Source organism: Leopardus geoffroyi, chromosome C2 (assembly GCF_018350155.1).
Source record: "Leopardus geoffroyi isolate Oge1 chromosome C2, O.geoffroyi_Oge1_pat1.0, whole genome shotgun sequence".
In the NCBI taxonomy this organism is placed as follows: Eukaryota; Metazoa; Chordata; class Mammalia; order Carnivora; family Felidae; genus Leopardus; species Leopardus geoffroyi.
Window position 1 is genome coordinate 12,515,976 of NC_059333.1, and position 14,540 is coordinate 12,530,515.

The following is a 14,540-nucleotide window of genomic DNA, read 5'->3' on the forward strand; positions in this document are numbered from 1 at the left end:
CTCAAGAATGGGCCATGTGTAAAGATGGTTAAGGAAGGAGTTAGCTATGTGGTGTTTCTTGTGACATCCCTGTTTGCAGCCAAGGTGTGTCCTTTTGCAAATAAAGTGAGAGAAGTAGAAACTTGCCAGTTTTTCCAAGCTCATTGTCAGGCACTTTTGTTATCCAAAGCCAGTGCAGGACTTCAAGTAAATGGATAAATGGTACTAAAGTTTTGTTTTGTTTTGTTTTAAAGTATTTCAGATTAAGACTTTAACTTTTTTAGAAGTGCTGCTAAAAGCAAAACTCATTGCAGTTAGTTTTATGCCCACACTTTCTTCCTTTTTACTGTTTTGTAGGAAATAGTTGGCAAATCTGTTTCCTGGGTAATAGGCTTTTGAGTAAAAAAGTGCTTAGAAAAAATTTCTGGCAGGAGAGGAACAGCTTAGTAAGGTAAGGTACATTTACATGATGGGATGTTACATAGCTATTAAAATAACATTAGACATGTGGCAAGGCGTTAATTTTTACTGGAGGTGAAAGGTCAGTTAGGTAGTAGATTATGCTTTATCTGTTTAGTGAATATTGTTAAGCTGTTAAAAATTATGCTTTGCCAAACAACAACATGGAAAAAAACTTAGTGTGTTTTAATATGAAAAAAACTTAAGTACAGAATTATATATTCAGTATGCTTACAGGTGACCTGGAAACTATATGCAAGAGAAATATACTATAAATCTGATAGTTTTTTAAGGTGAGCTTGTGGGCAACTTTTTAAACTTATCTGCTTTCTATTTTAGTAATAGGGTTTGATTACTTTTGCCTATTTCTTAAAAATGAAAAAAAATTACAGTTAAAACAAAGCTGTGGTGGTGGATCTTCCCCCCATGCATATTGCCAGTATATGATTTATATATATATGTATATTTAGTGACTTTAGGTTTCCGTTTAAGCTAAATTAAAAAGAAATCAGTTGGGTTACAGGCACAGTTGGGGAAAGGGGTACCAGCAACTAACGTTAGAACATCACTATGACATGGCTCTCTTGGTGAGGTTATTTTACCCTGCATATTTTCTTTTTATTTTTTTAATTTTTTTTTTAAATGCTTATTTATTTTTGAGAGAGACAGAGCATGAGTGGTGGAAGGGGAGAGAGAAAGAGAGAGGGAGACACAGAATCAGAAGCTAGCTCCAGGTTCCGAGCTGTCAGCACAGAGCCCTATGTGGGGCTTGAACTCACAAACTGTGAGATCATGACCTGAGCTGAAGTCAGCGCTTAACTGACAGAGCCATCCAGGCGCCCCATACCCTTTATATTTTCACAAAAATAGAAACTTCATACCCTAATACCGGCATATTTTACAATTCTTACCACTTGTTTCCAGGAGAAATTCCAGATGCAGCTTTTATACATGCTGCAAGGAAAAAGCGTCAAATGGCCCGAGAATTAGGAGATTTCACTCCTCATGACAGCGAGCCTGGGAAAGGCCGCCTTGTTAGAGAAGATGAGAACGATGCCAGTGATGATGAAGACGATGATGAGAAACGTCGCATAGTTTTTTCTGTGAAAGAAAAGTCACAGAGACAAAAAATTGCCGAGGAAATAGGTAACTTGATTTAAATTGTATAGTAAGCCTGTTGCATTGTATTAAATATTCGATACTGTATTCAGATTAAAAGTACCCGCATTTCCTCAGCAATATCTAGTGTTTGAGGACCCTTTCTGCTTGGGTACCAGTGTCTTATTGGAATTTTTTGAAAACTGTAGCATGACTATGATAGCTTATGTTTATTGAGCACGTCCTGTGTGGCCAGTATCGTGTTAAGCACTTTACATGCATACATTTATATGATCAGCCTCGCATTCTTTAGAGGCCTTTACGTTCTGTTCTTCCCTTTGTTGATTTGACATCAAGCTCACAGAGATTAGGAAACCTTCCTCGGGTGTAACTACTGCATAATGCCTTCTGCTTCAAGGAATGCTGTGTCTAAGACAAGCAAGGGGTATCAAAGGAGAAGAGATCGTAATCAACATTTTAGTAAAACTGAGTTAATACCAATTGTCTTGCTTAATTTTTGTGAAGTATCAGGATAGCATCTCTTCCCTCCCTGCTTTTCTGGTATTTAATTTTCCCCACTGCTGTGGCTGCAGGCATTGAGGGGAGTGATGATGATGCTCTAGTAACTGGAGAACAAGATGAAGAACTCAGCCGATGGGAGCAGGAGCAGATAAGAAAAGGAATCAATATCCCTCAGGTAAGAACTAAAAGGTTAAACTTCAAAAATAGAAAGTACACAAGAAACCTTTTGTGCCTGTTTTGTGAAATCACAAAGATACTGAATTGAATCTTTGTCGTTCATCCAACTAACACAATGAAGAAAATTACGTGCAGTTACATATATTTGATAAGCTTTTAGAAGAAAGAAACTGTTGTTATCTTTTGCAACTTAACAGAGTGATGGTTTCTTAGACCAGTGTTTCTCCGAGTGATCCTTCAACCAGCAGCATCAGCATCAGCTGGGGGCTTGTTAGAAATGGCAAATGTTCACCCTCTTGAGACCTAGTGAATGAGAAACTGGGTTGGGGGCCCAGCCACCACGCTCGGGTCATCCTGGTGCACGCTGACTTTGAGAACCACCGTTTAGATAAAATCTTTCTTTCCTGTATAGCTTATTGCTTCTGACTTTAAAAATTATTTTGTGGAAGATGGATTTCTCTTCTCGTAATGTGAAAACTTAATTCAAAAACTTTGATGAAAAATCTCTTCGTCAGTAGCTAAAACAAGTTTTATTAAGTAGTACAGTGGAAGTGATCCATAAATGTAAACTGTTTTTGTTGCCAGTGTTTTGCATGCGTTTGGGTTATGTTAAGAAAATAGGGTACTTACGTGGCAGTTTCTAGTCTCTGCTTGTCTTTATTTTCTCACTGTAGCAAGTCATTTATTCTCTTCCACTGATAACGTGATGGCTTTGGATTATTTTTTTATGTCCCTTCCTACCCAAACTTCTATGATACTCTGTTTTCCCCAGAATTATTAGAAATGAATTCAGTAGTCCCATACGAGTTAGAATGTTCATCCTGCCCTACTTTGATTTGATTTTGAAGAACTTTGCAGTTATTTATTTCAATTAACATACTGTTTGGAAAATGGTGTATATTTTTGCAGTTTGTGCTTTTTAATCTCAAAGTCATGATTAACTGCTGGTTTTCATATATATCCCATTTCTTTCCTAGGTTCAAGCAAGCCAGCCCACTGAAGTGAATATGTACTACCAGAACACTTACCAGACGATACCTTATGGTTCATCCTATGGCATTCCTTATAGTTACACTGCCTATGGATCATCTGATGCCAAATCTCAAAAAACAGATAATACAGTCCCTTTCAAAACTCCCAGTAATGAGATGACTCCCGTTACTATTGATTTGGTAAAGAAACAGCTTAAAGACAGGTAGGGCAGATCAACTTCTTAAAGACCTGTCCTAGCTTTCAGTTCCCTCAGGCAACATGTAGTCTGGGGTAGCAGATGCAGAATGTCGGCAAAGAAGATTCACTGGCCCATCTTCAAAAGCTAAACAGAAGATGACTTCATACTTTGTTCTGCTCCCTTCTTGGATTACTTCTGTGGAAGCCTCGAAAAGTTATAAAAATGCCACTCCATGATCTTGTTGAAGACAGTTCTGAGTTTGTACCTCTTGGACTCTGAAAAAGTGTAGTCAAGATATGGGGGGAAAAGCGAAACAGATTTTGGTTAGCCCACCAAATAACTTGATGTGAAGTCTGTAAACTGCCTTTTTGTTTTTGCTTTTTTGAGAAAAAAGCCGTGCAGATGAAAAGATGCCACTCCAAGCATTTTTGTATCTTAATAGTGGAACTAAATGCATTATTATAATATTGCAAGAGTCCTGACGGCGTAGACTTTTGGATGTAAATGTGTTATATTTATCCTTTTGTGTTCTTAAGGTTGGACTCCGTGAAAGAACTGCACAAAACGAATCGACAGCAGCATGAGAAACACCTGCAAAGCCGAGTGGACGCCACCAGGGCTATTGAGAGATTAGAAGGGTCTTCTGGGGGTGTTGGTGAACGGTATAAGTTTTTGCAAGAAATGCGAGGGTATGTCCAAGACTTGCTTGAGTGTTTCAGTGAAAAGGTAAGAATGCAAAAATATTAATCTCTTTGACTAAGGCAAAATTAGGGAGGTCTAGACGGCCTTGTGTAGATCATTTCTTGTATTTCTCAGAAAGTATCCACTGAGTTCAACTCTAGAAGTGATGAAAAGCCATGCTTCATTTTCCTCACTTCATTAGCGGCATTCTGTCTTGGGGGCGGCATAATGGCTTTGTTGAAAACAACAAAAAAGATAAAGCATATTTAAATAAGACTTTGGCAAGTCCTCTTTAACACAGTGGTATATTATTGGCCTGCCCTGAATTATTAGAATATAAGGGACTCATCTGATGGAATTTTCTTTGGTATGGTTCCGGTCTAAACTTACCTTTAAACTGTTTCCACAAGTAATTCCAAATGTGTATAAAGTTACAAAATTTTATTAGTTTTTTTTTTTAACTCTAAAAGTTGGTCACCGTGGCTGCTGATACTTTTCATCTAAATAAGCCTATGCTTCATCGATTTCAGAAACCATTCATTGGTCATAATTTCTTTGAAGATCTCATTTCTTCCAAGTTCTTTTTTTTTTTTTTTTTTTAGTATGCCAGTCACTTGGCATAGTTTTTTGCATTTTAGTATACCATTTATTTGCATTTTTAAAATTCACTGCACACAGGATCCCCTTCTCAAACGAACTCTTAGTTGACTTTTTTTTTTTAAGATAAATATACTTGATGCATTGGTTTATAAGTATTTGTAGACTTTGTGACTTTATCTTTGAAAAAATAAAATACAGTCTTTGAATATCCTGTGTCTCAGCTTTCAAGTGATGCAGGATTAGAGGGCACACTTCCCTTTTTCTTAGCTGTGTGGTTTAGCATAGAATCCGTAAGCATAGTACGTTTAAAGGAGTATCTTAAGTTTTTATTGTCTCTGTTGATGACCTCAATCTATGAAAGCCAAAGGTCACCAGAGAACGGCTCTAGACTGTCTTCCTAATGGATCTGAAGGGTTGTAGCCAGTCTATGGTCAGATGCAGCCCAAGAGCCTTCACCAAGCCTTGTCTGTAGGATTTGTCATGTTCTTGTCTTACCACCTGATTTCTGAAGAAGCAGCTATAGTCTGAGCTATGATATCCCTTGTGGCAGATCACTGGCTTAGGGCGACAAGTACGAAGGTGGGAAAGAAACAGGTTTGACGCTGCAGGGGGCTAGAGTCAAGGCAGGAAGTGGACTCAGGTGTCAGCTGGCGGTTGTGTCCTTCCCACTGATAAAGGCCTTTTGAGCCCAGCGGACATAATGGAAGCTGCTGTCATAACCCTCTGTGACTAGAAGAAGGGTCATTGTCTTTGTAAGTGACGCTTACACACCATACTTTGTAAGTGACGCTTGTCCCTGTGGAGTTTTTTCTTGAAGTATTGGAACCTTTGCCATAGAATTTAATTTACTTCATTAAACTTACATACTTGTAACTGTAGACTTAACTCCGAAAAGTTGACGGTAATACGATAAACTAGATGATCCCATTTTTGCATTAAAGAGACTACTAGGACGTCTAGTTCATACAGTTTTCAATCGCTTACTATTTTAAAAACGGTTAGCAGGAGACTTGATTGATTTCAATCACTATGTTCCTAGAGAAGTCGACTTCAGACTGTGCTCGTATGGTGTCACAGAGTCACTTAGATCAATGTTTTTGGAGAAGATCTTAAGTCTTGTATGTTATACAGTGACTACATTAAAAAAAATTTTTTTTTAATGTTTATTTCATTTTTGAGAGAGAGAGAGAGACAGACACAGAACCTGAGCGGGGGAGGGGCAGAGAGAGAGGGAGACACGGAATCCAAAGCAGGCTCCAGGCTCTGAGCTGTCAGCCCAGAGCCTGCTGCGGGGCTCGAACCCATGAACTGTGAGATCATGACCTGAGCCGAAGTCGGACACTTTACCAACTGAGACACCCAGGCGCCCCTGTAGTGACTACATTTTCATTAAAATAGAGGCAGATGATCCTTTCTTTGAAGGAGGAGTATTTTATTTCATTTTGACATTTTCATATGCGTTGAGTTTTATTAAGAGGTTGCTGCTGAGTTAATGTCATAAATTGTCGCCTTGGAAATGTTTAGGAATAATTAGACACACTTGAATTTCATTTTAGTTATACTATAAAAGTTTGTTTCAGGGTAAGGTCATAGAAAGATAAACATTGGTTTGGTTTTTTTCTGTTTTGTTATACAACTTTAAGTAGTTTGAACTTAGATTTTTTAAATTACTTGAAAATCATTTTAACTTTCCATCGTTTTGTTTCCCTATAGTCCCCTTCCTTGTGTTCTTCGCCTTAAATTTGGTCTTGAAATCATAATAGTCAAGAACAGTTTTGAGTTTGGAGAGGGTAAAGAAATTGTCATGGTGCATACTCTTGAGACAAATCGATATCGTTAAGAAACCTGAAAGAGCTGAAAACGCGTCTTGAAGTTTTTATTCTCAGAATTTTCTCGGCTTTGTTGAAAAGCACTCTAATGACCTAAACAGAAAAGTTACATTATCGGAATTTTAACTCTAAATTGAATAATTAAATGCTGTCGGATGCCACCTGGGGTGTGTCGCTGTCACGCTACGGGAGTGGCGACAGTCTCCGGGACACAGAGCGCACCTTAGGTGCACAGGCACCTGTGTCTTCCGTCCTGTGTGGGGTGAAGACGTAAGGGGGTGGGAAGTGCAAGTCACAGGAATACAGCACTGACTGCCTTAAAAAAATTACTCCTCGTAAATTTTAAAGATCGAGTCCGCGGGCTCAGTTGTCTAAGATAATCGGTGCAGATCTGGGGACCTTGTTGTCCGTGGTGTGGCCTATTTGAGATTAAAATAACTCCATCGGTTTGATCTCTCTGGGAACATTTGCTGCTTTTGCAATGGAATCATGCCAGTGTATAAAAGTGCTTTTATTACAGACATCTTTGAATTCCACCTGCCTTTTTTTTTTATTTTCCATTTGCAGTCTGTTCAGTTCAGGAAGCTGCTGTCACACTTGGTGCCAGTGTTCCCAAACTCTAAATAATGTGTTTTCCATTTGCACTAACCGTCAGGAAACTAGAATTTCTGGTTTCCTCAGGTATGTGTAGTGGTCATTAGTGTTTTGTGAAAGTTTCATAGCGTTTGGTTATCATGTAAGATATTGATAAAGAGAAAGTTTTGTTTTTTCTTTTTAAGTTAGGTTTCATCCCGTAAGTTTTTTGTACTGTGTGTGAACCAAGTGAATGCTTAGCTGTGGATATGAACCTGGAAAAATTCATGGACTTTGTAAACTGATAATTCATGTGAGGAATTTTATTATTTTATGACAAAATATGGGAAAATACATTTAATAGGAAGAGCTTTCTGACTTTGAGATACTGACTTTAGGTTAGTGAAGGCCAGAAGTTTTATCTGCCTTACTAACGTAAATGGATGCAGTTCGCATTTAAGAACGTGTCATCAGGCTGCGATGTGTTGTGACATTACCGTAAGGTACTTGGCGCACATGAGTGGCGGAGCAGTTTAAGCGTCCAGAATTGGGCAGTGCGCAGACCCCCGTTCTTAGCTGCTCGTGGAGCCCTGGCGTTTTTTCAGTATTGCATAGCGATAATGGTTTATTTTAAGCTACAAAACTTCTGAGGTAGATGATGCTGCTGAAAAAAACGGACTTTAAAAGACTTGCAAGCACTTTATTCTGAAAGAAAAGCACTACGATTTTGACATTTCTTTACTTGCTCTCTTTACTAATACTGCAGCGTTAAGTTTCCTAACAAACTTTTACTCCAATAACTAGGCACCGGACATTGTAACCCTATGTACGGATTAAAAGAAGAGATGGTTCCTAAACTGCGTAATACTGAATTGCTATTTGTGTCCCATTGGGAGTTCATGATTATTCTGTCCATAGAGGGTACTTTTTCAGAAATCCGGAAATAGAATGGAACCCTCAGATAAGTAAGCAACTGAAGAGTTTGGTGTTACGGAGTGTGTTGTATTTTTACAGGTGCCACTGATTAATGAACTTGAATCAGCAATACATCAGCTGTACAAACAGCGAGCTTCCCGCCTTGTCCAAAGACGACAAGATGATATTAAAGATGAATCTTCGGAGTTTTCAAGCCATTCAAGTCAGTCCATCTTGAAGGTTTTTATTATTCATTAAACAACCTTGTTTACCTAGTGCAGCCTAATTGAAAATTAGAGAGCTTATTAGCTTTTTTTTTTTTTTTTTTTTTTTTTAAACAAACACATTTCCTTACTCTTGTGTCAGGTAGTTCTAAAACTTAACAGCATGTACTTGGATTGTGTTTAAGAAAATACAGCTTCACAAAGGAGCTCAAAAACATGCACTGATATTCTATCAATCTTACTCTTCTTTGAACCTATTTTTTCATTCTTTAGAGTATAGAGAAGACATCAGTATTTTATCTTAAAACAACTATCATTTGGCTCTAATTGATCTTTCCCCCCATTTCATCCTGGTCACAAATGCTGTTGGAAAGATTCTGGGTTCAGGGACTGGGAGATTCTGAAGAGGAGAGAAGGGGTTCTAATTACATAACAGATAATACCACTCCAAGATTAGGGGATTTTTGTACTTCATGCCTCAGAGAAAAGCAAAATTTTTTATTCTCTAGCCTGCCTTTTATAGTGGGTTTTTTAGTAAGTCATTTGATGGCTACAGTTTTTGAAATTTTAATGTAAAAGTTTAGAAATTCAGTTTATATTCCTTTCATTATAATATGTGTTATGAAAAACCAAAATTAATTAGAAAGCTCTTATTAAATAGCTTAGCTGAGGTTCTTTAACCAGATGTGTTAAAGCTTTTAATTCCATATTTCCATTGTGCTCCATATTCTTGGGTACTCTAAGAGGAATTGTCCTAGCATGGATTTCTTGTAGCTTCTTTTTATCATCTCTTTGTTCCCTACGCCAGCAGTTCTGAACGGAAGTGTGAATCAGAATTACCCGGGGTATTAATTTAGAATGCAGGTTTCTTGGTCCTATCCCCAGAGGTTTTTGCTAGGTCTTGGATGGTGACCGTATCCTCATGTTGAACAACCACTCCAGGTGATGCAAGTGGGAAGGGCCCTAGTGTCGTTCTTTCTGAAAACAATACCTCGTCATACAGGGGGTCCTCTAAATTAGATGTTGGATCCCTGAGAAAACATCTTGTGTGCGGAATGGGTTTTAGAGCATTGGAAAGAGGTGGTGTTACGGCCCTCAGAGCTTTGACCTTTCTATTTTTGCCACACAAACTTAAATTGGATTATTGCCATATCGGGCACCTAGATGACTAATGCAGCCCTTCCAGATCACTTTTGATCCAGACAGAACCAGATTTCTGGGGCAGATTACAGGTAACCATTAGACCTATGAAGGGAAGTAATTCCTTTTTTAAGTTAAATGGTTTGTATGAGCTGTGCATTTTATCAGATACCTTTTCCTCCCTATAATCTGTTCTTTATAACTTGGAGCTATTTACTTACATAGAATAAGAAGTAAAGATTAGATGATGTATGTTGATTAGATTGAGAGTCGGAAAGAAATTGAAAAGTAATGAGAAAGCGAAAAATACTACCTTAGAGGCGAGTATTCGTTAATTGTCAAAGGTTTGAGGAAAATTACATAGGACGCTAAAACAAAAATCCCTGCAATTCATCTGTTGAGATTTGTGGACACTTAACCACAATCACGGCATATAGTTCTTAGAGAAGTGAAGGAGGCTATCACTTGAGTCATCTACTCTCATATCTCCTTTAGTGTCCTATACGATCTACCAATGTAGAGACATTTTAAATATTTGTTATAGTGGTGAATATTCTTGACGGTATTTCTTTAATGAAGGAGACCTCTTGAAGAGAGACAGGAATCATTTCTGTAGTTTGGGACTTTAGCTATTCCCCTTTGGTGTGTGAATTCACGATTGAGGTAGAACAGGGGCATCTTTCTTGTTTATCATTGTTCATCTTTCTTAACAATTGCTGAACTCTGGAACATACTTCCTAATATCAGAGCTATTTTGAAATATGAATGAGTAACCCAGAAAGTCAACTTTTAAAAAGAGTAGGGTCTAAGATAGGATACACTGAAGCAGAGGGCTAACTTGGGGGTTTGTGTTTTCTTTTGCTGCTATTGGCGGCACATCTCTGATATCAGGGGAAAACAAATTCAAAAGCCTTAAATTGATGTCTTTTATTTGATGTATGACTTTCCCCGCATCTTCTCCCTTAGCTTGTCTGCTTCTGTTACCATCCGTGTTTTACAGAGTATCTTCATAAAACAAACGTAGAATTGAGGGAACTATTGCAGATAGATGTTTCCCCCACTCCTCCTTCTACCCTAGGCAGGAGATTAGAGGACTGTTCACTGGAGTAAGAGAATGGGTCCAGAGAAAGCCTGAGACACTTAACATCTGGGAGCCTCCAACAAGAAAGTTGACTTTCTCCCCGGTGTTCAGATGGAGATGCCTCTGTGAGGTACCTCCCACCTTTGTCCACAGAACTTCCAGTCTCCTTTCACATCAGGTAGTTGAGGATCAACAGAGAGAGTAACACAAGCAATAGAACCAAAGGGACCGAGGAAACAAAAACAGTGCAGGTATCAGAAGAAAAATTTAAATATAATGGATATCCTTCGAGAGATAGTAGGAAGTGCCCTGGAGATGGGAATATTGTAAGAACCATCTCTTAGGAATTAAAAATATGGTAACTGAAATCAATAAATTTAAATTGGAAGGGTGGAAGCTAAACTAGAATATTGCCCTAGAAAGTTAAAAAAAGAGACAGAAAATAGGCAAAAAAAGGAATAATTCTGCTTTGAAAGAGTGTTCGAGAAAGTATGTTAGTCTTGTTCAGATGCGGTTTTCAGTCTACCATGTTGATCCTGCCCTTGTTCTAAAAATTGTAGTAGAGAATGTCTACACAGCAGAATTAGAATAAATAGAATAAATTCTCAAACTCCTGAAACAAAGCTGTTTTCTCATCCTTCCTACCCAGGATTTCTTTTCTGTCATATCATTAGACATGTGATGCTTAATTCCTTCCTTAAAAAAGTAATCTATAATTTTCTCTTTGCACAGGTAATTTTGGTTTTTAATTTATTTGGTCATCATGATAGCGTCAACTAGTTCTGTTACTTAGATACAAAAATAGTGATTAAACCCAGTCGTATTTACATAGGGTTGTTGAACTCTCTGTTTATTTTTTCTACTCCTTTTCATGGGAACACAGAATAATACTGAGATTTGCTCTAAACTAGAAAACTATCTGGTTTACCAGTTACTGCGGAAGCCTGCTGTTGAGATTAGCAAACAGTCTATCATTATGGCTTATTCTGTGCAAACTCTTTCCTCAAGATTGCTGAAGGAAGGCTTTTAATTTTCACTGTTGTTGTTTTACAGATAAAGCTCTGATGGCACCAAATCTTGATTCCTTCGGGCGAGATCGGGCACTGTATCAAGAGCATGCAAAACGTAGGATTGCAGAACGGGAGGCCAGGAGGTAATTCCCAAAATGCTTGCTGTTGGTTCGTTTGCAAAGGGAGGAGTCTCTTGTATCTGGTTGGGGAACTTGCTGTTTGTTATTTAGGACTCGTCGTAGACAAGCCAGAGAGCAGACCGGTAAGATGGCAGATCACCTCGAAGGCCTTTCCAGTGATGATGAAGAAACTTCCACAGATATTACAAACTTCAATCTGGAAAAAGGTTAGACATTTATTTGGAAATGAGGTTTTATTGCCAGTTTGGTTTCTACTTAGGTGTGGTTTTTACCACGAGATGATTTGAAGTTTTGTGGCCTCTGCGTTAGAATCAGCCGCTTTTGGGGCGCCTGGGTGGCGCAGTCGGTTAAGCGTCCGACTTCAGCCAGGTCACGATCTCGCGGTCCGTGAGTTCGAGCCCCGCGTCAGGCTCTGCGCTGATGGCTCAGAGCCTGGAGCCTGTTTCCGATTCTGTGTCTCCCTCTCTCTCTGCCCCTCCCCCGTTCATGCTCTGTCTCTCTCTGTCCCAAAAAAAAATAAATAAACGTTAAAAAAAAAAAAAATTAAAAAAAGAAAAAAAAAGAATCAGCCGCTTTTTTCTTAATTGTAAAAATAGGCACCCGTTTTTATTAACTGAATATCATGATGAATTCTCAAAACTAGTGGTGACACCTTGTCTTGGAGTTTATTTAGTACTTGCATAATAAAATGATATTACTCTCCAGAATTGTAGAATTTTAAGTGACAAAAAAAAAAAAAAAGTCAGATCCTAAGATAGCCCTAATGCAGCCTGTCCTGGAGAGGCAGAGCTGGGCAGTAGGACACTCAGCCCTGAAAGAAACTCCTGATTTGGGGAGTCCCGAATAATTTCAACCCAAGGGGAGTGGTTAGTACTGTTATGTGCCAGGCATTTCTAGAAGAATCTTCCTTTCCTGCCATTAGTTGTGGTTATTTGGAATTATGTTGGCTGCAGGCGATTTGGAATTTAGTTAGAGAAGCTTCTTTTTCTCCCACCTTTTTATAGTGAATATGTTTAAACATAGAGAAACTGGGAAGAATAGCACAGTGATCCCATGTGCGTATCACCCGGATTCAACAATTCTTACCAAACCAAGTTTGCCTTAATTCTTTGGGTGTGTGTGTGTGTGTGTGTGTGTGTGTGTGTGTTGCTGAACCATTTGAAAATAGCCTACACATCATGATACTTTCTTTCAACACTTTAGCATGTTTAACTGAAAATTCTTAATATTGTGTTTATTTAGCAGCAGCTCCCCCGAAATAAAACTCTTGGGACTGTTTTTGTGGGTGGTTGTGTCTTTTCCAAACTGGGATCCACACGAGATTTCATGCCCTGCATTTGGTTGTTCCATTTTTTTCCCAGGATTAATGAATGTCCATGAGTACCTTACACATATACACTCCCCTGTTATTTGTTTGTTTAAGACATTAAGTTTTTGAAGAGACCAGGTCACTTACCTTGCAGAATTTCCGACATTTTGTTTCCTCATGGATTAATTTGGTTTTCGATTCACCGAATTTCTATGTAAACTGGCACTTAGGTCTGAAGACTTGATTAGATTCAGGTTAAGCTTTTGTTTTGGCAAGAATACTTCATACGGGATGCTGCTGCGTATTGCAGAATATGAGATGACAGATGTTAGATTGTCCGGCTATTAGTGATGTTAAGATCCATCTTGAGAAGTAGGTTGTCACAGTTCGGTCTCACCATTAAAAGATTCCCCTTTCCCAAGTCTTCAGCAGCATCAAATCACTTTCCACCTGAAGATCTAGCATCCATTTTGATACTTGTCCATGTCAGTTCTCACAGTCACCCACAGACCTTGAAAGAAGTGAAAATGATCGTTCACTGATTGTGATGCACTTCTGATATTTGTACGGTGATTGTGGACTGAAGAGCTTGGAGCAAAGTTTGCACTTCACGCAGTTAACTCACGGTTAATCTACTGTAGTGACTGAAATGGGGATTGACTTGTTGGGGGACTGGTGGTATTTAACTAAACTCTAGGAACAGGAAACGGTACATCTGGGAACTGCAAAGCTAAGGCTGCCTGCACTCTGGTTTGCAGAACAGACATTTGAAAACCTAAACTTGCGTTCCTCCCTTCTGTTAAATTGCAATTAATAATGATTCCTCTGTTAATGAGCCTGACTGATACTCAGGCTACAAAGAAAATGTGGAAAATACTGAACTCTGAGTTTCCTACCACATTGTAAGTTATGGCTCTGTCTGGTGTTTTTGTTTGTTGTTATTGTTGTCTTTAGATCGCATTTCGAAAGAGTCCAGCAAGGTTTTTGAAGACGTACTTGAAAGTTTCTATTCAATCGACTGCATTAAATCCCAATTTGAAGCATGGCGTTCAAAATACTATCTGTCCTATAAGGATGCTTATATTGGCCTTTGTTTGCCAAAGCTGTTCAACCCCCTCATACGGTTGCAGCTTCTCACTTGGACTCCTCTTGAGGTGAGTGGCTTGTGTCACTGTTAGAAAACAATATAACACCATGCCTGGGTAATTTTAATCTCAAAGCTAGAGATGTAAGTTGGAGCAAAATACTTTTCAGAGGAGATAGGGCACAGGGCTATAATACGAATTCAGCTGGGTGTAGAGTCATGGTTTTTTATCTCTATTCCTTCTCAAGAGAGCTGTTTATTACTTTCAAGTTATATACAGTGCTTTTCTTGGTCAACTAAAGTTGCATGTAGTGATACTGGGATGTGAACGTGAATGAACACTAAGAATTTGGTCCTTTGATCCTAGAAAAACTTAGAACCTCATGGGAAAGATTAGTGAGGAGGGTGTGAAATGACCTGAACTAAGTTGGGTGGTAATGGAAAATTGGGAGGATAAGACAAACCGATACGTTTAGGAGGTGGAATCAGTAGGACCTGTTGGCCTGGGATGTACATAAGGGAGGAGACGAGAAGTGCCTGTATGTGTT

General features: G+C 38.7%; 1 protein-coding gene across 1 annotated transcript in view; it reads left to right on the top strand.

Moving 5' to 3' along the window:
• PAXBP1 (PAX3 and PAX7 binding protein 1) overlaps window positions 1-14,540 on the top strand; it is a 34,689-nt gene that overhangs the window by 6,718 nt on the left and 13,431 nt on the right. Inside the window, exons 4-11 of the mRNA XM_045501518.1 lie at window positions 1,363-1,584; window positions 2,130-2,233; window positions 3,213-3,430; window positions 3,943-4,132; window positions 8,104-8,227; window positions 11,503-11,602; window positions 11,690-11,805; window positions 13,863-14,062. Coding sequence (XP_045357474.1) covers window positions 1,363-1,584; window positions 2,130-2,233; window positions 3,213-3,430; window positions 3,943-4,132; window positions 8,104-8,227; window positions 11,503-11,602; window positions 11,690-11,805; window positions 13,863-14,062 — 1,274 coding nt within the window. The remainder of the gene's footprint in view (window positions 1-1,362; window positions 1,585-2,129; window positions 2,234-3,212; window positions 3,431-3,942; window positions 4,133-8,103; window positions 8,228-11,502; window positions 11,603-11,689; window positions 11,806-13,862; window positions 14,063-14,540) is intronic.